General features: G+C 32.6%; 2 protein-coding genes across 11 annotated transcripts in view; one reads left to right on the plus strand and one right to left on the minus strand.

The window, feature by feature from the left end:
• The window catches only part of Rhogef64c (Rho guanine nucleotide exchange factor at 64C), a 105831-nt gene extending 80085 nt beyond the window's left edge, over window positions 1–25746 (minus strand). The window contains exon 1 of the mRNA XM_083080501.1: window positions 25653–25746. The gene's annotated coding sequence lies outside the window, so the exon portion shown is untranslated. The remainder of the gene's footprint in view (window positions 1–25652) is intronic.
• Axo (axotactin) lies at window positions 1785–25595 on the plus strand. 10 transcript variants are annotated; one of them, XR_014435322.1, is made up of 30 exons: window positions 1786–2213; window positions 5055–5712; window positions 8991–9322; window positions 9775–9938; window positions 10022–10125; window positions 10336–10688; window positions 10808–10976; window positions 11054–11169; window positions 11561–11667; window positions 12365–12710; window positions 12797–13074; window positions 13159–13411; window positions 13499–13729; window positions 13945–14352; window positions 14477–14680; window positions 14915–15314; window positions 15448–15695; window positions 15882–16157; window positions 16243–16442; window positions 16718–17015; window positions 17337–17487; window positions 17589–17757; window positions 17919–18078; window positions 18538–18719; window positions 19070–19505; window positions 19741–19820; window positions 20255–20458; window positions 22110–22210; window positions 23781–23838; window positions 24382–24460. XR_014435322.1 is itself a non-coding variant. In XM_083079627.1 (29 exons), the coding sequence occupies exons 3-29, from the start codon at window positions 9004–9006 to the stop codon at window positions 24525–24527; spliced, it is 6060 nt and encodes a 2019-aa protein (XP_082935753.1). In that variant the 5' UTR covers window positions 1786–2213; window positions 5055–5712; window positions 8991–9003; the 3' UTR covers window positions 24528–25595. The 10 variants fall into 10 exon arrangements, 9 of the variants coding, with proteins under 9 accessions (XP_082935751.1, XP_082935750.1, XP_082935752.1 ...); XM_083079627.1 differs by lacking the exon at window positions 22110–22210 and having other exon boundaries at window positions 24382–25595; XM_083079628.1 differs by lacking the exons at window positions 23781–23838; window positions 24382–24460 and having other exon boundaries at window positions 22110–22914.
• Window positions 25747–26153: the final 407 nt, after the last annotated feature.

The following is a 26153-nucleotide window of genomic DNA, read 5'->3' on the forward strand; positions in this document are numbered from 1 at the left end:
TCAAGATTGCATTTATTGCACATCACAGTTTTCGCCTTTTTGTTGTTTTAAATTATATAAACATTAAATTAAATAAAATAATTTAATTTTAAAGAAAAAATTCTCAAATGTTAAAAATTTGTAAATAAAAAATGGAAATACTTTAGGACTTCTTATATTATTTTCTTCTTAAATATTAAGATCTTATCTATTGAGCTAAAAACAAAATTAAGCTGCTTATGCAACTATTTTAAACCCAGAAATTCCATCTAAAACGATCTCATTGATCATAGAAACTTATGTTATTTTTACATTGTGTGTGTGCGTGTGCAAATTTTTTAATTGACAGGATATAGAGGTTACATGATATATGCAATTTAGAAATAAATAGATTAATAAAAAATATAAAAACATATGTCATAATATCTTTTTATAATTTGTATAATAAATAGATTTATCTTGTCTCGAATGAATGCGAAGCGAAGAGATTTCACGAGAAAAATAAAATATGACGACGGATGACGGTTGATTCGCGGATAAAAGACATTTATCCGGTTTAGAAGTAATTGCATATCTCAAATCTCTCGGTCGTCCTAGCGTGGAAGGCTATTGTTGAATTGCGCTTGGAAATGATCGCAACGTTGAGCTACAACGAATACATCAGGTCGACAACCCTCATATTTATTTTCATTATCAGGATATATTCAGAGACATGCCGAACAATAAGACAGTTCTCAGTATCAATAATTAGGTGTGATTATTTTAGCTAATTTTTTATAATTAAATATAATTTTTTTAACGTGCATTTATACAAGAGATTTGAAACGTCTTTGTTTTCTCCTGGAACGAAACGATGGAAAGTACGGTCACCTCCCTCCACGACGACGAAACCGACCTTCTGATACTCCACTAACGAGTCGGATGTGTTTAGGGCCAATTTGTCTATTATCTCGTTGTCAGTTTTATTTATTACACTTCTAACGTCTCTCACGACGTGGTACATATACGTGCGACTCTTCCATCAGGCTGAGATTCCTCGATGCAAGTTAATCAACTCTGATTTCTCTTGACTGTGCTGGTTTTAAAGTCATCGAGATCACTCACGCACATGCGTGACCAACTCTCAGAGATCGACGTACTCTTTCTTATAGCTATTTCTTTGCACAACAAAAGCTTGTAATTAAATTACATTAATTCTAAACTGATAGCTAATCCATTTAATTACTTGTTATTTTCTATATACCTTGGCCTTTGGACATAATTGGACATTCTTATTGTAATGTTGATATTTTAAATCTTTGGATTAAATCTAAAATTACTTTTTACATATATCAGATTTTCAAATGTATGTGTAAAATAATTAATAATAAATTAATATTTTAATTTATTAAATCTTAATTATATAACACATCATCAATATACATATACTTTTATACTTTTTGTCTCTAAATTACATTTATATTTAATTTTTTTTTTCTATTATTTTTCTATATTATTGATAAATTCTTAAAATTACGTTTCATAATTATTATGAATAAACTAACATTACAACTAAAATATTCTCCCATAACTTTATTACACAAGGATTATTTCTAAAAATTTTTTTTTGATTGGGATCCTTTTTTCGGGATCCCCTCGATAAAATTTTCCTACGAAAATTATATATTCGATCTTAACGAATGATCTTAACGAGCGATCTTAACGAGCTTCTACTATCGCGACACCCTCGAATGATACGCACCTGAATGTGTGGGTGGAGGAAAAGTCTAGTAGTATGACCAGCGTATGGGGAGAATGAAGTTGATGTGCCAGTCGTGAGCGCGATTCCGTCGCGCCGCGTACTTGAGGAGCCGCGTGCGGCGAAGAAGCGGCGGAACGGAGGGTGGAAAAGAGTGCGAAGAGAGGGAGCCCCCAAAAAAGAAGAGAGGATCCTCTCTCGTCGAGGGGATTATCGCGTCGGGATTCAACGCTCAGTCCGTCCACGTCCGCTGTCGAAGAGACGACCGGAAGACCGGTCTTCCCGCGCGATTGCCTCTTCCTGCCTCCGAGGAGAACGACTAGAATCGAAACGGAACTTCTTCCTCTTCGTCGAGCTAAGAGACGCGTCTTCCGCGTGCGCGGAATCCTCGAAGATCTCAATCAATCATCTCGCGAGTCTAGATTGATTGTAAACGATGAATGAATTTGTGCATAGTTTTTGACTCGATTATTTTCAAGGAGATCAAATTGTGTCGGTAAGGATAAACGATGTAATTAATTAATGATTTAAGCACGAGGTCGTATCATTCTGTTCTAGTTTCCTTAACGTGTAAGTTTAGAATGCAGGAAGCTCATCCTCGTTTACGAAACTGCATGATTTCTCACGTGCTTCCCGTTCGTAACAAGGAAGTATATGTATATATCATTCGTCGCAACTTTGTAAAGAGGAGAAATATTACTGGCATACATACAGATTAATCTCGTAGCTTTAAAAAAAGATGAGCTTAATTACTATTTAATCTGCGATAAAGTATCAAATCGTGATAAATAACGCTTCATAAATCGCTTCCACAAATTTTAGAATTTAATGTTATAAGTTGAAAATTCTCTTCTTTCGTAAAATATAAAAAAAAGAAATATCTTAAAGACAATATGTTTTCACATATACATTTTTTTTATCGAGATATCAGAAAATAATAGAAAACGATTCAATTAATTTAATGCTTTCGCATGAAAAATCAGAACGTACGAATAATGAAAGAGGATTTGCCAAGAGAAGCGCAGGAATTTTGCAGTTCGTTAAGCAATTACTATTTCACGTGACACTATTATGGCACTCGTAACAATCATGCCGAGTCTTGTACTTTTCTTGTAATGCTAATTGTTGTACACTTCGTATTATCACCGATCTGGTTTCAACTGTCCACCTTTATTTATCTAGCAAAAAAAATTCAAGTGCTCATGTCGATTGCAAGACGTAGGTGACATTTTCTTGATAACGACGTGCTTTACCGATGACTGCAAAAGCAGCTGTCGAACAGCTGTAAATTAGATCTTTTTAGCAATGTGCGCAAAAAATTGTGTAGAATTTAGTTAGGAATGATTAGTAATTTATATAAATTACATTTTAAAATTTTAATTATTATTGTACTTTTTAAATTTTCTTATGTATGTTCAAAGCTTCAATAAATTTATTCAAAAAATATTTTTGACAAAAAATATATAATATTTGGAATATTACTTTAAGGGAAATACCAAAAAATAAAATGAGTTTTTTATTAATCTTCTGATATCAAAGCAAACATTGACAAACTTAAAGTATTTTATGAAAATTAAAATTAAAATTAACTTAAGATTAATAATATCAATAATGTTCTACATTCCTTTATTATCTTTATTCAAATAGCTTTCGACTTAATCATTAATGCGTTATGTATCGGAAGACTAGTCAGGTAATTTTGTGAAAAGAAAAAGCACAAAGAGAGAGTTTCGGCAACAAGTCACGTGTCTGAATCATCAATTTTATCATCATCCATTAATCGATTCCTTCCACGATTTTCATGTAGCCTATTCCGTAGTTACACGACCGACTTCCTCCGTACAAATCGTCATTTTTATCCAAACAATGACGTCGTGCGTCACAAAATGACGATGACAACGTCTTTCCCAGACTGTATAAAAGCCCGCGAATTACGAGAGCTCGACACGTGGTATGAGTCATTTACTGTACTACATGCGTGACTAACACACGAGAAATATTCTTTTCAAAGAAAGAACCTATAGATCAACGCTGTCTATCTCCGTGGAACTAACTACATTGTCCGTCCATGTATTATCTAACAGATGTATTACCTAACAATGATTGTCGTCGCGATCCATTTTTAATTCGTTTTACGTGCATCGACGCAGCGTTCTAGGTAGATCCCGTTAATTATTTATCACGAACAAATTCGAACCTGAGTGTAATTTCCGACGCGTTCAAAGCAACGTCTTTATACTTTTCGCGAGACATTATTTCGAACGAAAAATGTGGACACTCTATGATGACCCAGTCGTCGGTTTTGTTCGATATATCGATTTTCTGACGACCAAAGAAAGAAAGAGAACGACTCCGGTAAACAGGCTACGCCGCGAACATCAGGAGTCGCAAAAGTTGCGAGATCGTCGACATGAATAGGATCTTCTACCAACCTACAAACGAATGTATTTAATATATTTTTGTAAGAGGCATACTCGCGGAATGGAGCAGAATCAAAGAGTTGGTCCAAAAAATTTCAAACTCAGTTTCAGAAACCGTATCTGCGCAAAAAAATAGAGTACGAAATACAACGAAATACCTCGATAATAATTCGTCGCCTGCCAAGTACATATCTCGTCATGCTTCGTTCATAAATGCACACCCATGTTCTATTATTTGTTACAATACCCACCCTATCGATTCGACTCAACGACCCCTTTCTCACGTCGGAAAGTACGCACTACCTCGACACCACCCTGTGAATATTAATCGCCGGAAAAGAAAGGTTCACGTAAGAATTCTATTATTAAAAAATTTTGTTTACTTCTATCAAAAAAATCACTCTATGAAAGAGAGAGAAAGAGAGAGAGCTTCCGATTCTGGTAGCCGTATAAAGATTCGTATAAAGCTCTGTAGAATTTCTATTTACTATTATCAAAGAAATAAAACAAAAAATAAATAAATAAATACTCTCACTACATTTCACTATATAAAATTCAGTATTCGCGTTCAAGCATAACATAAACGTATGTGTAAATCAAATAATATATGTACATAAATTACAAGATATCGATATAGTCGCCAAAATGCATACGATATAATTCGCGAAAAACATATAATTTCTTTTATCAATAGTACAAGTTATACACATATATTATATATTTGCATAACAATTATTATAAATTATCGAAGAACTATTTCCAATATATATTTTGTCGTTATTTTCATAAAATCTTCTACCCAAGGTCTTTTGCCTCCGCTGAGAAATCAAATTAATTCTTACTCCATTTCGCTAATGCAATATCGATTTATTTCATAGGATGACGGGTAATCATTCAAAAAAACCACATTTTTTTAGATAGAAGAGAAACATCCCCCTTGGGAGAATTCGAGGAATGTGTAAAAAAAAATAACGTTTCGTGGAGAGGACAATCGATATCGATTGACGGATAATCGACGGTCGTTCGCATGCTCCTGGCATTCGCGAGTACGGAAAAAGAAGAGGAAACAAGTGGTTGCGACTTAAAAGGCTCGTCATATGGGGAGGAAAAGAGCGAAGAAACGTTAGAGCGTGGCGCGCGAGACGAGATCGCAATGAAAGTCAATAAACCGTGATGAGTAACGGAGAGCATAGTGGTCGGAGTGGCATTAATAAATTAGTGTCTACTTGCTGCTACAAGCAACAGCAGCGGCAGCAGTAGCAGGAGTTCGGAGGAGGAAGAGGACGCGAAGAGGAAGAGGAGGAGGAGGAGGAGGAGGTGGAGGAGGAGAAGGCGGTGGAGGAGGCGCGGACCTCGAGTGCGTGCGTTGTGCGTGCGGTGTGTGTACGCGTGTGTGCGCGTGCGAATACGTGTGACCGGCGGCCGTGTCGATGCGGGGATTTGGCCAGTGTGTCAGTGTGAAAGAAGACAATTGACTCGCCGTCCGTCGGACGGTACTCGGCTCGGCAGGGGCCTTCTGACGTCACATCCGGGCTGTACGAGCCGCGATCTCATCTGGACCACGGGCGCACGAAGGTACGCAGATTCGTGCACTCGTAAGCACAGCGCAAAGACCGCTAAAAAGCTCGGATAATACGGAGATACCTCCTTTCCCTTCCATCCTCCCTCGTCACGATGTGTTTGCATCATCCCGACGAGACGATAATGTCCCAGGGTCGATGAAAAATCACGGTCTAGGACTATAGTCGTATCGATAAACTGAATGTATCTAATTAACGATGCATTCTTTTCTTAAAACTATATGCGATCTCTGAATAATTTGAAATTTTAGAATCATATCGTTAAACAACAATAGGAATTAATACTAATCCTGATTAATTATTAATTTTTTTCGTGACGTACACATCCCCTAAATCTTTCGAGACTTCCATCTTTACAATCATTGTCCCAAACGCAAGTTTTGAGGCTAACTTAATTAAATTCTTTTTTTTTTATTATAGTTTGATATAAACTGGAAAAATAAATTTAGTGAACCAGAGAATTCCTAGTTTAGACTAGTTCGGCGCAACCTTTAAATCTTGAAATATTTAGATGATTATAGTCTATATCTATAGTTTATAATGTAGACTACAATAAAATAAAATAATATTATTATTAAATTTAAAAAATTGATTCACACACGCGACAGAAGCCAAATTTATGATTATTGCATGATACATTCCAAACAAATATTATTATACAAATATAATTATATTACGTAAACTCGTAATAAAACGGTCGATTAAACACTATAATGAGCTAACAATGAAAGATAGATTATTGAACATATGTAGATTTACATACAATGTGTACAATGTACATATCAAATTTGTGTCAATATGCGTGTGTCAATATGGTGCTAGCAGTATTAGTGAACAAGATCACTATAGTAATATTGATTCAATAATATACTTTTTTGGGATACTTTTATTAATCCATTATATTGACACATTGATATGAATGTTTCTCATGAAAAAGAAAAAAAAATTACGCAAATTGAAATGAAATCGAATTTTTTAAAATCTTTATATCAAATTGCTTATCATTTTTTGTTTTTTCGATATTTAAAGATGCAAATATTTAATATGAAGAACGAATGTTGATATTATTCAATATATATAATTTCTTTAATATAAAATTGTCATATTTGTTTAATTATAAGTAAAAAGATAAATTAATTTTTATTCTCTAGATTATAATATAAATTATAATCAAAAAAGATAATTATAAAAATTAATTTTAATGTTATCATTGATAATATCGAAAGTATTTATAATTATATGCAACAAATGTAAGCATACATCATTACAATCATTTGGATATATACATTTTTATGCATTTTTAAAGAGATATAATACATAGCAATCAATTATAATATTTTACATTAATATTGATACTTTCGAGCATTTTTTTATTGTACAGAAGAAATTGTGAGAATTACGCGCAGTCAAATATTTCGAACCAGTGGCATCTTCATAATTACGAGTGTGAGATTCTTCGCCATGGCATGAAATTTCAGATGACTTATGATAGACACATCTTCTAATTAACTGGGGCGTTGCGCGAAACGAACATTGTACCGTGAGAAAGAGAAAGAGAGAGAGAAAAACGGCATTGGTCATCGCGATATTACGCTCAAAATATGCAAATAAAGAGAACAATCATTTTTCCGGATTCTTGGTATCGTCGTATGCAATGTAATCAAGGCTAAATTCCCTTAATGCTCGTTATTTCTCAAGGTTGTCGTATGCGTCTCGCTTCGATGCGCATCAAAATTTGAGTCGTAGATGCACTATTTGCTTCATAAATTACGATAACGAGAAAAAGAGTGCGATGGTTCGCGAAGGTAGTTCACGTTCGTGAAACACAAAGAGCGTTCCCGAAGAATCTTCATTAAGAACAAACAAATTAGAAGGAAACACCGACCAGGGATTCATCATCGGGTGACGCGAGTCATCTTTCTGTCTTATTGTTAAATCAAATTCAATTGACCCCGTAAAAAGATAATTGTAAGAGCTTACGATGCTCCTCTCGCGAGGGTGTTCGAGGAAATGGTCGATGTCTGCGATTAGATTATGCATCGTGTAATGTAGTACACGGCATCGTTAGTCGATGCTTTATTTCGTCTCGCGGCGCTTATATTATGTCTTATTATCAGAGGAAGACGATTTGATATATCACATTACAATTAAATAGAAAGGGTTCCATTCGAAATATATATTTGACTTCCGGATACTTAGATATAAATGGACGATACCTCTTTCAAGAGATGAAAAATGAAAGATCGTATCGAAATGATAGCTTAAGAGCCGGTCACATGGAATGCACTACTCGTTGCATCATTCATATGAGTTTTCCGATGCGATATCAGTGTCGCGACGCGAGGGGAAGTCATAAATCTGGCAGCTGCAATCGCAAAAATGCATCTATGGGCTCGTGTTAAGGTAGGCTTAACCAAGAACACACCGGAAGGACGAGCAGTTTTAAGCTTATGAAAGAGAGAGCGTGGGTGTCCACGTGGCCTGAATCATAAAAGCGTTCTTTTAAAGCGCACGAGACGAGCGAGAGGCTTTCGAGCATGAAAACGCGTCAGACTTGATCCTAATCGGCCCGTGCCGCTCCCGATTTAATCGATCGCATTGTGCTTAAAGCGAAGAGAAAACGTCACGAGCAAAGCAACACGTTTTACATATTACATTTTGATTTTACATTAAAAAAAAGAAATTCCCTGAAGAATGATTTGATAAAAACTCGTGTAATTCGAAGTTAATTAGCTTTATTCTTGAATTTTATAGTATTTCGAATTTTGCACATAAAGTGAAATGCTGTTGATTATGTGGTTTATTTTATATATCATGAAAAAATGCGATACTATTATAAAACGCGACTGAAACGTATATTCTTAAATTCAATGTTGTAAATTTAGTTAGACCAGCTCATTGAGTTATTACAATTAGAAGCAATGTGTGATTCATTAACAGACTATGGTTAGAGAACTGTTAATAAGTGCACGTGTACTTATCTATATATGTATAATGATTCAATATATATTTAATTATATATAATTATATATATAATTATATATATTTAATTATATATTTAATTATATATTTAATTATATATATTTTATCAATATTATATGAGAATTAAAATCTGTCTAAAAATAAAAGATTGAAAAAATATATATTTTAAGAATGCAATAATATTCAAGAATGATCTAATTAAATTTAAATAAAAGAAAAGCTATATATTATTGATATATTTTATTAAATGGGAAAGGTTTTTAGGATGGAAATTTTGAATTATTCTTTCAGCGAATGAAGAACGATGACCTACTGCGACAAGAGGATCCTCGGGATCCTTGTCTTGCTCAATGTAATAGTAAAAATTTTGGCAAACCAGACGGATTCGCCAAAAACAGATATGGTAGAGGGAACAGAAGATTTCACTACGATCAAAAAAGTCCTGCCGGACAGGTGTCTAGCCAAAATAGACCAGGGGCCTTGCACGCAGTTTGTCCATAAATGGTACTTCAATAAGACCGAAGGGAAATGTCGAACGTTTCCTTACGGCGGTTGCAAAGGAAATGATAATCGATATAACTCGGAAGATGAGTGCCTTTATTACTGCGTCGGTGGTGCTGATCGTAAGTCTTGAAAACTTACTATTTATTTGAAAACTTATTCATTAAGAAAAAGTATAAAAGTAGATATGTAGAAATAATATGTAGAAAGAAAAAGAATAATTAGACGAAATGTTAAAATATAATAAAAATCCAATTTGGAAAATTAACTAAAAAAGTAAATGATATATGTGTGTGTATATATATGTGTGTGTGTGTGTGTGTGAAATATGTGTGTCTATATGGATATGTAAAATTGCAAAATTACAAAAATTGTTTTTATAAATTATTTACCATATCTGTCTTAATTAAAATGAATTAAACATATCTCAATATGAAACTTTTTACATAAAAAAGAACTTCTTACATAAAAAAACACGTAAGGATAATATTCATAACAAAAATTAGAAAAATTTTTATCGAAATTTTTATTTTTATTTATTTTATTATATATTAAAATATAATTTATTTTTAAGATACCCTACCGCCTTATCTCGTGACAAAAGGTAGTGTATTTGTTACAACGAGTGGTACAACAACAACAAGTAGTCCACTCCCGACGACTTCTAGTACACCACGACCGACTTTTAGACCTCCGAAACCGACGAAACCACCGGTACCGAAACACAAACGAGGAAAGGTAAAACCATCGTTAACTCATATAAATATCTCATGCGTTTCATCTAAACTAGAAAAATTATTTCCCATATTTTTCTACCAAAGGAATTAACTTTCATGGAATCTGGCCACGAGAAGACATTCATGTTTGCACAAAGCAATACTTTTATTCAGCTCGACGGTTCTGGTATCACAACTTTTCAATTAAGGTAAATAGGTGGCAATCTTAATTATTTATGAACCTTCAACAGTATTTTTCAATCCGTGCAGCAAAATATATTATAATGTTTTTAATATTCTTATTCTCTATTAATTTAATGTATTATTTGCAATATCTTATACACACACATAATATTTAATAAAATACATAAAATAACATGTATAATATATGTGTTATTTTTTATAATATGCTTCGACAGATTATGCCGCGAGATATCCTTCAAGTTTCGCACCAAGCTTCCGCACGGTTTGCTAGTTTATCACAGCGTCAAAAATCGACCGGAAGGCCTCGACCCTTACGCACTTTATGTGATAGTGGAAAAGGGTCAATTGAAAGTAGTTCATGTGTTCGGCAAACAATCGACCAGCCTAACTGTCGGCGAAGGTCTTAACAGAGACGAATGGCATAGCGTTCTCGTGAGAATCGATGTGCACGGAGCAAAATTAATCGCTAGAGTCGATGATAAGAAGGCCGAGACTACTCTAAAAGTTCTCGAACGTGTTGTTAATTACGGGGTATCCGAAGATTTGGCCTCAGTCGTTCTAATCGGAGGTGAAGAAATACTTTGCGAAATCACAAAAATTGCTATTATTCATATTTTATCGATTTAATTTATTATTTATATTTTATCGATTTATTTTATTATTTATATTTTATCTTCATATTGATAGGATTGAGCTCCGAAGAACGATTACATGGAGTGAAATATATAATAGAATCGTTTGTCGGTTGCATCAGGGATATGGTTTTGAGTTCCGGAAAATCCGCCAGCGATTTGCTACCTATTCGACCGCTGATCGCGACTAAGCACGAGAACGTTAAGGAAGGCTGTATAGATAAGTATGTCTTTCCTTAAAATTTCTAAAAGACAATTGAGACGGTTCAATACTGCGATTATATCTCAAATTTCAACTTAGATGCAGGACACGAGAGAACTTGTGCTTCGTCCCCGATCAATGTGTGAATCATTACAATAGTCTGACATGCGATTGTTTTGGAACAAAGTACGAGGGCGAACGTTGCGATGTATATAGTACGTAAAGTATAATTGAATTTAATATAAATATTTTTTACAAAATATTTAAATTTTAATATTTACATATTCTTAACTATAAATAATTATTCAATTTTTTAATTTGATATTTAAAACATTTTATAATAATTAATACATCAAATAATTTGTTAGCATTACAAAAATATGAAAAATAAAGAAGAAAAACGGACAAAAATAATAATTTTAAGAAAGTCTTTATAATTATAGAGAATAAGCTATTATCATAGACAAGAATTCAATTATCTATATAGAAATGATAGATACACTACATTTATCCATTGAAAAAAATTGGTTCTTTGTGTGCGTCTAAAAGGATTCGACTATTTTAATATGAGCCTAATGGAGTTCTAAATATAACGTCATTTTTCAGCTGCGACGATACTGACGCTAAGAGGTTCCTCGTACGTATCTTTCCGTGTGTACGATTGGAAGGATCGTGTTCATTCGTCTGTCAACAGGATCAGCCTCGCTTTTAAGGTATTTTATCCACGGGTGCTTATTGTAATAGGACCTTCCTTTCCCTTGTCATGGGTTCATTGATTCATTATAGCGAGACGTATCTTTTTGATGGAGTCGAGAGGATCACACTTTGTACTTTTACGAACAGCTGCTTTTTACTCATGGATCAATTTCTATGACGAAAAATTTACAGTGAAAATTCTTGTAGAGAGTGTTGAGTTCCACTTCTCAAATTGTATCGCAACCATTGTGTAAACACAATGAAAATTGTCCCTGAATATTCTATTAGTATTACTGAATAATCTCTCTTCAGATTAGCTAGAAAGATTAGCTTAAATGTTATTGATATTATGATTATGATTTTTTAAATCATAATCACAATATCAATAACAAATTTTCATTTTTTACTCTTCTCCTTTATTTTTTTTTTTAAATGAATATAAAAATGAATAATAAAGATTAATAAAAACTAATAAAAAATTATGTGAATGTTAAAAAGCAAGACTTTTTCAACAATCTTCTATATCACCACATATGATTGATAAATTATTAATTTACAAATTTGTATTGACAAATTTTTTTAGATAAATGTAATGATGGGATATACACAAACTTTGCAATAAACAAAATTACCTTTTTTTTATATAATATAATCACATTCTTAAAAAATATTAAAAAGAATAAATGTATCAATGTTGTCAAAATTTGTTTTTAGACAAAATGGGATGATTCTGCCTTGTTTTATGCTTCCGGTGAGATCGATGGCACACCGCATTACATTGCAGCTTCCATTATAAACGGATCGGTCTACGTTGAACTCGATTTCGGACACAATTCAAAAATCTCCACTATGTTAGGCGATTACGTTACGTCTGACCATTGGAACAATTTGACTATATTCCATAATGGATCTCTCGTCTTCGTCAGCTTAGACGACGAGGTGAAGGTACTAGAAGTACCGGGAGAAAATTACAATATGATTATCGATCCGGAGATATACATCGGTGGCGGTCCGGAGCTTCACAAAAAGAAAGGTCTTCTGTCACATAATAATTTTGCAGGTCTGTAAGAAACTATTGCATCTAATATCATGGAATCTCGCCTTGTTTAATCAATGATTTTAATCAATAATTTTATATTTTCTCAGGTTCCTTGAAATATGTGTTCTTCAACGATAAGTCGATTATATATGAACTGAAGCGCTCTAATCCTATGGTACACTATATCGGCGTCTTGGAACCCGAATATTATGAAGCCGATGTTGAAGTTATCCCCATCACGTATCCTTTTGCGGAAAGTCATATCTGGTGGCCTGTCGAACGAACTGATTCGCTGAAGTTAAATTTTGACTTCAAAAGTTCAAAGCCAATCGCAGTCGTTGCATCGGGGGATATAAAGAGCAGTCACGGTGCTGGTTTCTGGGAGGTATGATTATATATATAATGCTCTTTTTTCCTTTCTTTATATTTTCTATTATAATAACTTATATTTTTTCTTTTTCTTTTGTAGCTACGTCAAGTAAACGATGAAATTCGTTTCCAATTGATACCGGTAATAACGGAGAATATTACGGTGATAACTTCGGTAAAGTTTCCGCCTTACAATACTTCTTGGCACGCGGTCGAACTTAATTACACAAAAGGCGAGCTCAGCATCCTGCTCGATTACAAAAATAAGCAGAGCAAACTCTTTGCTTTGACATTCGAATTGGGTGATAAAGTTATTATAGGAAGTGGTATTATAGGAAGTAAAAGCAATGCGGGTAAATTTCTTTTTAATTATGATAAATCTGAAAGATTATATATAAAACTAACATGATTATAATAAGATTTTTAAATTGGCAATTTAGGTTTAGTAGGATGTATGCGCGAGATACAAGTGAATAATCAAAGAATCGAACCTAGATACGTGATTAACACTGAGAGAGTAATCGGAGAAGTCGCTTTAGACAATTGTCAATTTGTGGATCCGTGTAAGAGACCAAACACTTGCGAACATGGCGGTAAATGCTCAGTCAAAGAAGATAGGATCACGTGTGATTGCACAGATACTGGATATATCGGGAAAAACTGTCATTTTGGTGAGATTATGCTCGCAATAATTAATTCATACAATGAAACTTAATGCAATAATGTCAATTTTCATATGCATAAAAATAAATTGAAATATTCAAAAACACATTTTATATGCAATTTTCTTCTATATAAAATTTACTTCATTTATACCGTAATTATTTATATTGTTATATTAATATTATTATTTAAATTTTGTTTTCGTAATATTTGCGCTTTTTAGCACAATATAGAAAAACCTGTGAAGAATTGGCTCTATTGGGATTCACTCAGGATGATGTTTACAAAATTGACATTGATGGAAATGGCCGATTTCCGCCCGCTGCAGTAAAATGCGAATTTCAATCGATCGAGGATTCAACCAAGACGATCGTCGAACACAATTTACCCTCCCAAGTGGATGTCAGATCTATCATCGAGAACGACTTTTCTTACAATATCAAGTACAGGCAGTTCACCGCCGAGATGCTTCAAGAGCTAATCTCACATTCGCTTTATTGCAGCCAATACGTAAAATATGACTGTTATAAGGCACCCTTGGAGCTACACAGTGCCACGTGGTTCCTTGGTTCGAAAGGCACTACTGTCGATTACATCGGAAACGTCAATCGCGGATCATGCCCTTGCGGAAGTAAGTACTTTCTTAAGTAAAGTCAACATTAATGCAACTTATAGCAATAAATTTAAAAAAAATATGCATTTACAAATTTAATCATACCTCGCACAAAGAATGTTATTTATTAATTTTACTTTAGTGAACAGAACATGCGTGAACTCCAACTTGAGCTGTAATTGCGACGTATCCGCCGGAAATGCGGGAAAATGGCTATCAGATGAAGGATACTACGAAACACCTGATTCTTTAGGCATCACAGGACTGGTATTCTTACAACAAAAAGATCTCGAGGAAGATGCTCAAGGACGTATCACTTTAGGACCATTAGAATGCGTTGAGACAAGTATGTGAAAATATGTTTTCTATTTAATTAATAAAATTTCACTTCACATATAATTAAATAATAAGGTACTTTTTAAACCAATTATTTACAAATTATTAAATATTAATGTGATTGAATAATTATAAAAAATTCGCTAAATATAAACTATTTCGCTTTTCTAACATTGCACACAAAGAGCTTCAGACAATTTTTAGAAGCAACAACAGATCAAACAGATTAATTAACTATCTTTAGATACACAAAAATACGTGGTAACATTCACGACATCGCAATCGTACATCGAAGTGCCGGGTTGGAGAAAGGGTGATATAGCCTTCAGCTTTCGAACAACGGGTCAAAAAGCTATTCTTCTATATCAACCGCCAATCCGGAATAACTATCCTTCCTTCATGGTCGCGTTAACATCCGAGTATCGGTTGACGTTCAATTTCACCTTAAACACCGGCACTATTCGCGAGTTAGAAGTAAAAAGCCAACGCAAACTCAACAATGGCGAATGGCAAAAGATATGGATCGACTATAACGACTATCATGTAAGATTCATGATCAACACCGACTTTCAAATGGTGGATTTATTACCCGAGGAAGAGTTCGGGCCCTTTGAAGGATCAATGTTCATCGGTGGTGCTACCGCGTGAGTAATTTTCGCAAATTGAATAATTAATTTTCGAACAATGAAGTCATTTATTATGATGAAAAAGTACAATTTTCGTTTTATATTAATTAATTTCCATTTATTCGAATTATCACTTTAACAACATTTTTAGAGAGCATTTGAAAACTTCTTCCGTTCGACAAGGTCTCATCGGCTGCTTTCGCGGTCTCGTTGTCAACGGAGAGATATTAGATATCCATAGTTACATGTCTGTACATCTATCGGAAATCATTAAGGATTGCAAGCCTTCCTGTCAACCTAATAAATGTCAGAACGGTGCCAGATGCGTCGAGCTGTGGAGCAATTTCGAATGTGTATGCGAGAATCGATGGGCGCATTTAGGCGCTTTTTGCGAGACAAGTAAGCTCACAATTTTATTGGATTAGAAAAATTTCTTTTCAAACAGTTTTAAATTTATTAGAGAGTTTTATTTTAAAAATGAAGTAAAGATTATATATTTTTTAAAATATAGATTTTTAAAACTGTTTGGAAATAAACTCATTAATTTTTTTGAATAACATTAAAAATAATATTCCTGAATTCCAGACATTAATAACAAAGCCCTTACATTCACTTCGCCTGGAGCGTTCTTGAAGAAGAACTACTTCGGATCGGACAATAATGAGGAGAAATTGCAGCTGAAGAGCATGCTACAAGAGAATATTCTGATTAATTTAAGGACTTACGATACACACTCTCTGATACTTTACGCGAACGATCATTTAAACAACTTCGTGCATCTTTACATTTCGAACGGCACTAATATCGTCTATCTTTTCAACGCTGGCAATGAGATCAAGAACATTACCGTATCAAATCCAAGTATGAATTAAAAGTCTAATATACAAATTTATTTCAATGGAATATATATTAGAATTTAAAAAGAATAACTCGCGATTTTTATTAGACGTCAACACAGGAATCTCTGTGCAAATCGCTATTATTCGAGGCGAAAACTGGACTACGCTGCACGTGAATGAATATAATGTCACATTGAATGCGGCACCTATACTTCTGGATACATATTCGAATAAACCATGGACAAATCCGGAGAAAGAAGTTTTAGCACCGCAGCGGCCGCCAGCGCCTCCAACCGATTATTTCCAAGTAAAAATATAATATTTTTTATAATTTATAATATTTTTAAAAAAGTTAATTAATTAAATTAATTTTTTGTTGAAATTTAAGTCCTAAATAATACAAAAAATCAAAAAATATAAAATTTAGAAAAATATATTATTTATTTTTAATTTTCTTATATTACAAATCATGATTATTATGCAAAAGAATGGCTTTTCAGAATATTTTTAAATATATGTATAATAAAAGAAAAGATATAAAAATGAAATATATAAGAAATAATAAATTTAAAATTTATTTAGGTAAATTTAGGAGGCTTTGATCCCGGTAACTTGCTCAGAGTCGGAAAAGAAGGTGCCTTAATTCAAGGTTACGTCGGTTGTTTGCGAGGACTCATGATTGGCAAATATCTGGTCGACTTGCCAAATTTAGCTAGCGAAGCAAATCATGAAGGTAGCAAAGGCGTTCTCCCAAATTGTCAAATGAAGTGCGACGCAATGCCTTGTAAAAATTTGGGAATCTGCACAGAAGATTTCAACAGACAGGAGTCTTCTTGCAATTGCGAGTTGACGTCTTACTTTGGCGAGTATTGCGCTGATGGTGAGTTCTATTATTTATCATGTAATAAGAAATATAATTCATGCTTGAGTTTAAACAAAAATATTTAAAACAAAGATTTAGAATCTTAAGAGTTTTAAAATTAAAAAAATTGCAAATTACAAAATTTCGTAGACGCAGCACTTGGAGAAAATTCAGAATTAGAAAATTATTATTTGTTTTTTAAAAATATAAAAATCTATTATTATTAATTTTAAAATAATATTTATAGGAAAAACAAATTATTTATTTTTATGGAGATCTGTCAAAGAAAGCGTGAGAATTTTATTCAACGTTTTCACATAAAAATTATCTTTCGTGTAGAAAAGGGCGCTGATTTCAGCGGGGAAAGTGTACTTCAACGAGAATTTGAACTGGAGGGCAAAGTAAATCAGGTGAAGGTTCAATTGGCATTCTCGACGAGCGAACTACGACAGCGAACTACTGCGTTGCTGCTGGTGCAGACCGACAATAAGTAAAATATCGATCTTAATATTTACTTTGTACCATATACTCAATTGTTCTGACTTTGAAGCCTGGAAAATTCTGGATATCTTTCGACAAACTTTTTTCCAGAAGAACCTACTATTTATTAGTGGCTTTAACGTCTGAGGGGCAGCTTATTTTCGAAGAGGACAGAGGTGACTCGGCGGTTTACGGAGTGCGTGTGAACGATCGAAATTTCCTGAACGGTGCACGTCACAGCGTTTATTATGTTCGCGATAACAACACCGCCACTCTCTTGGTGAGTTATAATTTATTATAATTTATTTTAATTTATCCTAAAATAATTTATAATTTAATATAATAAGTTATAATTTATTATAATTTGTTTTATCCTAAAAAAATTTTTATGTATCATAGGAAAACTAACTTCTATTTATAATATAATATGTATATTTATAGATTGACCGCGAATCCGCCCAATTGACACCACTTCCGGGACTATCAAGTACTCGAGTAAATGAGGACGAAACTCCTGGTGCAACAGAGATTCAACTTGGTGGATTAAACACTACCGATTCGCGATTTACCGCTTACAAAGGATACACCGGCTGTCTCAGCAGTAAGTCGAATCTATTAATGGATAATCGTGTTTATCGGCACTTGTTTTTATCATTTATACGGAGAAAATTTTACAGTATAAATTACATGAAAAATACACTCATTTTTACAACATTTATTATAAAGCTGAAATATGAGGATATTTATTATTATAACAATTTTAAATTATGCATTTATTTTACATCAAAATATTTAAATTCCCTTTCAACATTTCTTTATAAAATAAAATACAATATATATACAATATTATTGAATAAAAACATAATATAATTTCCCTTATATGTTAATATGTTCCATGATTACAAAAAATTATATTGTAATTTTGATTCTATTCTTACTATTGTAACATTTTCTCCGTGTATCTAACCGGAAATACATTTTTTAAGTATAGATATATTTATGTTAGATATAGCCAGCCATAATTTGCAAATTTCAAATTATAATTGTGATTTTTTTATAGATGTTGTGATATCAATCAACGGCGGTCCCGGCATGAAACCGTTAGAAGAATATATGCTTTTTACAAAGCAAGCTAGCGAGACTGTTCGGGCAACGATACCCGCTGGTGTTAGAAGCGCTCAATGCGCGGTCTTTCATATTCAACCTGGTGGTCTTGAACCGCCCAGAAACGTGCCCAATGTGGTGAGCGACTCGAAAATTAAACAATATTAAATTAAAATATTAAATAATAATCAATTTTACATATTATCTAATACGAGTTTTTGTCTGAATTTAAAATAATTCATAATCTTTAAATGATGATAAATTGTAAAATTATTACAGGATTTAAGGTTTATGCCAAAAAAGAAAAAAAAAGATTAAAGGTCATTTCAAAAATCCTGTTAATAACTCATAATTAATATTTTTTTAAATATATAATTATTATTTTTTTTAGTAAATTAATTAAATCTTTTTAAGCTTCTCATCAGCGTAATATTATTTGATACAAAAAAAAGAATGGATACATCAAGTTTCGAAACTTCTTGTTAAAGGGCCGTGATCGAGAATGGGTCGAGGATCCGCCCGAGAAAATACCGTACAAGTCGCAGTATTCGAGCGCGACTCAGGAAGAGCAAGGTGCGGGAACATACATTTTCATAGCTCTGTGTTGTGTTTTTGTGGCTGCGGTGACTGGGTGTATTTACGAAGTGTGGCGAAGTGCTCGCAAGGATCGTCAACGACGTCACAGAGCGGCCTCAGGAGCGGCAGCGACCGCAGCTTCCGGTTCGCAGCGTTGGCAGCCACCACAATATACGGAATCCTTAGTGACCACGACCGGCGTGAAAGCGGTCGGTTTCAAAAACGTGATGGACGACGATAAGAGGCCAAATGGCACGCACGTGAAAGCACCTGGTGCCAAGGAATATAAACCACTGCCGAATACGGAACCCAAAGATTTGATAAACGATAAGAAGGTTCACATAAAAGGTATTATAATCGAGTGGTATATCGAATGGTTGATTTCTTATGTAAATCTGATAACAAAAATTTATATTCAATTTTTATAAAATTTTTCGAAGGATATATCTGTCAGCATTGCATAAGAAAGAGAAGATTCTTTATTTTTGAATATTGTGTATAATAATGTATGATATTTATAATATAATATTTTTTTCGTCCTATATACTGAGATTTAACATTTCTACTTTTCTGTTCGCTGCAGCAGACGAAGAACCAGAGAAAAAGGAGCTCCTAGGGGTAAATACAGGCATCATCACTAAACCTGCGAAACCGAACCCATTTGTAAAGATTTTTTCTTTTTTTCATAAAGAATTGCATATTAAGCTTTACCAGCCTTTGCAAAATGGCTTTTGCATGCACTTTTTGAATTCGACGCTGTTGCAGATATGTTGCAGATATTCATACACATTATTTAATGCATTTCTACACATTCACATTGAACGGGCAGAGTAAAACTAAATCGCTTTTTGTTTAAAGTATCCTGCAACACAATTTGCACTAAATTTATTTATAACAATCTTATCTCGCGGAGAAATGTACAAGTATTTATTCAAAACAATAATGCTTGTGCAAGCTTTCATCAGCACTTCCAGTCTAAATTTTCAAATACTTTCATATACTCACGAATTCGCGCTTTTTTCGCAACGCCAAACAAAAACATAGCATAAACCACCGCAATTCAATAAATTATCAAACATTCTATTTTTTTTCAATAGTCAATGGAAGATCTAAGAGAAGAACCTGAACTGGAAGAACGTGAGGAGAAAGAAGAGGAAGAAGAGGAGGAAGAAGATGTCCAAGAGCAAGGGACGGACAAGAACAAAGATCAATCACAGGAACGACAACAAGAGGGAAACGACACGGAACAACAGGAAAAGAACGAGAATAATGATCAAGATAACGAGCCCCTCGTCAGGCCGGTAAGAAACAAGGCGGCAAGGAGAGGTTCCTTGACCGATGAATTGGACCCAGACGACACGCAGGCCCTCCTCGAGACCAACTTCTCCGTGACGGGTTTAAATGAAATCAAAACCGAACGTATAATACCCAGAGTAAATAATACCACGAAAAATATCACGATGCCAAAGAGACCGATGAGTCTTGATCTCAACGCACCGATCAAGTTTCGAAAACTGCGTGAAGGAGCTTGGCCCGAAAAGGTCACGGCGAAGTTGATCGACGGTGACGAAGTGAGTCTCCAGTCTCGAGGTAGAGGCTACATCGACGCCGCGTATCGCACTCAAGACAAATAATTAAATCGACTGACGACAATAATTAATACGTTCAAAATAATCCCCACGTTTATCATTGTAAATATCGCGTAGAGCGATCGTTTTTTAAATGACAATCGCGTGTACATCTAAATTTTAGGACAGTATAATTTAGCAATATATAGTATTAACAAGATCGCGTTGAATGTTATTAAAATGTGGCACTTGTTATATAGAGATTTCTGATTCAAAATATCTAATATTTTATTTAAACGAGAAACTTGTGTGAATTGGAGATATTCTCTAGCACACTCTCGGTTAGTCACAATCTCATCCATTGAAAAAAGAATAGAAAGTGAAATAGTACAGCAACACGTGTCTTCAATAATGAAAAATAATAATCGATCAATGCTGCAAATTGCTTCTACTGAAATAATCACGTGTTGTTTACGTCTCGTATAGAGTCATACTAATTTCCTGTGACACACAATTGTGTCTTTTATTTACTTAATTTTATGAGTTCTTTACATAAGTCTCTATATATGTTTCTTCCAAAATTTGGCTCATAATAGCCACATTCGGAGAGAGAAAGACGTTCGAATAATGTACTTAAAAGTTAGTGTACTTAAAAATTAGTGTGTAGTTGAGCACTTGTTTTTTATTACATATAGCACATTATCAGTATTTTTCCAGTATTAGCTATAGGAAGAACTCTTATTTAGCTCGAGTAAAATATTTTAAGATTCTAGTGCCTATACATATAGTAAAATTTAATGATAATATTGAAAGAAACATTAAAGATAAATTTACAACGAGTATTTTGAGATAAGATGACGTGGATCCGTATCGTCGAGTGCGAATAATGTAGTTTTATTTAAAAGAAAAAAGATAAAAATATTAAAAAGCAAAATATTATTTTATCAATTAAAATCATTCATTAAAAAATCAATACTTTTACGGTATCTTTATATCGGAATTAACTAAAAAAATTTACATATTATAGATTTATATTATTATCATAAAGGCTACGGTGTACGCCAAACGAACTGTTCATCGATAAAATTATTTTAAATAATTTAAATGAATTTTTTTAAACTTTGGGACACAGATTTATTTTCAATATAAAATGTACAATAATTTTTTTGTATAGTTCGCTTTATGTGTACACCTGTGAGCCTATTTAGTTTGATTTCGCTGCTTCGCAATTGTACAAAGCGATTGTGACGTTTGTGTGCTTTTGGTGGCGATCAAAATAATCATGCGATAAAATGCCTGCACAAAGCATATCGCAAAAATTGAATCATCCAAAAGTCTGACCTTCTAATTCCTCAGACTTCAATATATGTCGCCATACTTTCAGCACAGGGATTGGTCTATCAGGACGAGTGTCGAAGATAGCATTATACCGTTAGATTCAATTTTAAAACCCGATGAAACGAAAACACCGTGTGAACTTTAGAGGTACGAGGTTTTTTTTTACGCACGTCGAAAATAATCCATACGAACTCGAAAAGAGCATCTTGTCTTACTCTCTACAGTCTCTCGTCCTTTTCTCGATCGCGAGATACAATATTTAATTATATACTTTCAATATATTACGCATCTGCTTCCCCAGTTGCATTGGCAATTAACAGAAAAACGCTTCCGACTGATGCTATTATAAGTGCGAACAAACGCTATATTAATATCACTGCGATTACTTTATGATTCTATGTGAAACAAAAATTTAACTATTATTTCGATATAAAAATTAGATTAAACTAGATCAATTCTTGTTAATATTGATAAGAGAGAAAGTTGTACAAAAAAAATTGTATTATACCGAAATTTTATAATTATTTGGTTATTACTATTTTGTATCTTACGATTTCACTTTCTAGATATTACATTTTTATTATCGCAGGTTTCTTTTAATAATTTAATATTTTAATATTGTATGTGGACAGCTCATAATAGCATAATTGGTGTACGAAAAAGACGCGTTGAGTATTCGAACGCACGATATAAACGTGATGATGCATCCCATTCGAAATAACAAAAAGATTTATATTCCTCTGAAATAATTATATAGCTAGATATTATCCCGTAAAAATGACAAAGATATACATTTTATAGCATGTTATATATATAAAATGACAGAGAAAATATACAATTTTTTTCATTGACTCGAGTTTGTTGCATCGCTGCAATCATCTCATACTGCCTCTCCCACACTGCTAAGCTTGTCACAATTCGCCGATTTTTCTCACAACGAAATCTCTTGAGCAGAGAATGGATAAACAATTCGACAGATTGATTTTACTTATAAATCATTACTATAAGCATTTTGTATATTTTTCTCCTACTATCAGGCATGTGCATGGTACATATATATGTTAATATATATGATAATACATGAATAATAATTGGATATTTTTTATATCAATTAAAGAAACTTATTGAAAATAGAATTGTATCCGAAAAATATGATTATTAATTCTCTCTAATATGATTCTCTAATATGATTATTTAATCTCTTTGATTCTAAATGTCTCTGGAAATGCAAATCGAGAATTAAACCGATGTGTTTTGTTGTGATTTTAGATAATTATAAAAATCATATTCGCATTATTTAGAGTATTGAAATTTGAAAATCAATATTATATACATATATATGTATATATAATCAATGTTTAATGTAAATTACAACCGGCGCAAATATTTCTAAATTAAATCATCAATTTACGATAACCATAGAATATTCTGCGAAGCCATCGATAAAGCCTTTGTCACGAATTGTACGTGTACTGCACAAATGATTAATTCCAATGACATCGAAAATGGATTTGTTCATGGCACGCGACAGACATTCATTTCATCGCATGCACGCTTTAAGCCACTGATTGTTAAAGCCTATTTAAAGTAAGTCTAAGCGTGCTTGCTGCATACTTACATTGATTAAAATGAATTTTGTCATTATATATGATAAATAGCGAGATCACATATGGTAAGAAATTGAGAGATTTTAAATATATATCTTCGATCTATTTAGGCATCTACGAACGGAGACATTGGGCGACAATTAAAAACACAAGGAAATCCCTGCTTAGGTCAGTAATATGAATTTAAAAAATGCCTCTCTTATAGAAAATTTCAAAATTATGCAATAAATTATGATTCGCACACAATCCAAGAAATAGAATTCTTATAAATTATCAATTATTATTAATTGTTGTTATTAATTTCAATTAAGATAATTATAAATATATAATTATCTTAATGTATAAGATAATCATACATATATACATACATAATCTTAATGTATAAGATAATCTTAATGTATAAGATAATCATACATATATACATACATAATTTTTATTATAATTTATTATGTTAAATAAATTTTAACACATAATAAAATATAATGAAAATGATATATATGCATATATATAATATTTTGATACATTATATTTCAAAGATGAAAAATTGTATAATTTAATTTTTGAAATGATTGTGAAGAATGCAAAAAGAGCGTTAAAAAGACCAGAGAAAGCTATTTTTGAATAAATTTCAATTCGATTTCAATTTTACAATACAATTTCAAGTGAAATTATTCAATCGAGTAGGGTTAATTAGAAAAATATTCCTTTTAGCACCAGACAATCCGATATTCTTCAATATGCCTACCATCTTCTTGCCGGATGGCCAACGGACTTTCAGCAATCCATTGAGTTATCTCGGTGGTCCGATATTACCATTGAGAAATAGATCTATCGAATCAGTGCTATCTCTGGATTAATCGTGGATTATCTGTACTTTGCTTTAAGGAATCATTGTGAGTGTGGAAAGAAACAATGAATCGCCGGTTTCCTGACCGTGAATGGAAAGTCTCAAACGTGTTGAGTGTTAAATTGATAAATATTATAACAAATTTATAAACATATCATCATATAAAATAGATTATCCAAAAAATACAATCATTTAAAACTCGTCAAAAACGTTTGCAAAATTAAAATATACATTTTTCTGTTTTGAAAAAACTGAGTTAATTGTTTAAAGCTTATAATTGCTATAAAGAAATACATAAAATATTTTTTTCTTTCCCTCAGATACATGGACTTAATTAATGTTTAAAAAAAGTTTTAAAAAATTTTGATATGCATTTAGCACATTTGATTTTCCAGTTTCAATTCACCTCTCATTATCACAGAGTCATCCGCTCGAAAGGCTCGTGTTAATAGCTCACAACGAGCTATAAGCTAAATAGTTTCATCAAGAAAGGTTCGCTCGGACCAACAAATTCGCGATTGACGAATTTTACACGCGACAAGACATTATAGTTGCTGATAATGATTTAAAAAGTGATAACGAGCTTAATATGGTAACTAATAATAAACTCGATACATTTTCTCGCAGCTAATAAGAAACTGTTGTGCTCAAATATATTTCGTTTCAATATAAGAAATGCTTATAAAAAAAATTTCTTGTAAAAGTTCTCCCTGTAAGTTTCTTTTCCTTTTATTGCACACCAAACTGAAACTTTCTTTAATCTTAAAGAATATCAACAATATGTAAAACAATCTATCTTTTTTTGTCCCCTCAAGAATTGTTCTATCAAAATTTAATAGAAAAAAATGGTAAATAGTAATTTCAAACTAAGTCATGACTCGTATTCCTCATCCTAGTCAAAGTTTAATTGATTTTCTGTATAATATCGCGATGGAAAAAATATTCGTAATTTATCGCATATGACTGCCTTGTATGTATAATAATATAAAAGCAGAATATAAATGCATCATTACGATAAGAAAAGGACCAGAGTAGAGTATGCAATGTTTAATAATCGGTTACATGAATAAAAAAAATTTCCAAGGAAATTCAATGGAAAATCTATTTTTTATTTCTTAATTATCAGCAAACATACCTTTCTCTTGCAGGACATTATGGTCACTTTCTGGTCACTGTTTCCAGATTCAATTTTCAAGCGTCACTTTGAGCGAAGTAAACTTCTTGCAAAACTGTAAACAAAGCGAACAAAGATTAAATAAAAACAGATTATTTAAAAAATGATATATAAAACAAAAATTAGTTTTTTTATATATTTTATATATATATATTATATATTATATATTTATATTTATATATATTTTTTATATATTTTTATATATTTTTATTACAAGAGGAACAAAAATTATAGGAAGTGATAAAATTACATATAAAATTAAAATTATAATTAATTTGTTATCTTACCCATTGTTTATTATGATAAAACGGAACAGAGACTATTTCAAGCAAAAAATATAGTTACACACACACACACACGCACGCACACACATAAATATATATAAGAATATTAATTACTTTTCAGAATATTAATTACTCAGGACTAATATTGTCTTCTATTGTATCAAAATCAGCTTCTAAT

Source organism: Camponotus vicinus, unplaced genomic scaffold (assembly GCF_025532165.1).
Source record: "Camponotus vicinus isolate PSW18456_S1 unplaced genomic scaffold, iyCamVici1.0 SCAF_10, whole genome shotgun sequence".
NCBI classification, from domain to species: domain Eukaryota; kingdom Metazoa; phylum Arthropoda; class Insecta; order Hymenoptera; family Formicidae; genus Camponotus; species Camponotus vicinus.

Coding starts and splice junctions, on each gene's coding strand:
- Axo (XM_083079622.1), top strand. CDS start 9,004: ATGACCTACTGCGACAAGAGGATCCTCGGGATCCTTGTCTTGCTCAAT. Junction 10,689..10,807: donor CTCAGTCGTTCTAATCGGAG/GTGAAGAAATAC, acceptor TCATATTGATAG/GATTGAGCTCCGAAGAACGA. Junction 17,758..17,918: donor ACAACACCGCCACTCTCTTG/GTGAGTTATAAT, acceptor GTATATTTATAG/ATTGACCGCGAATCCGCCCA.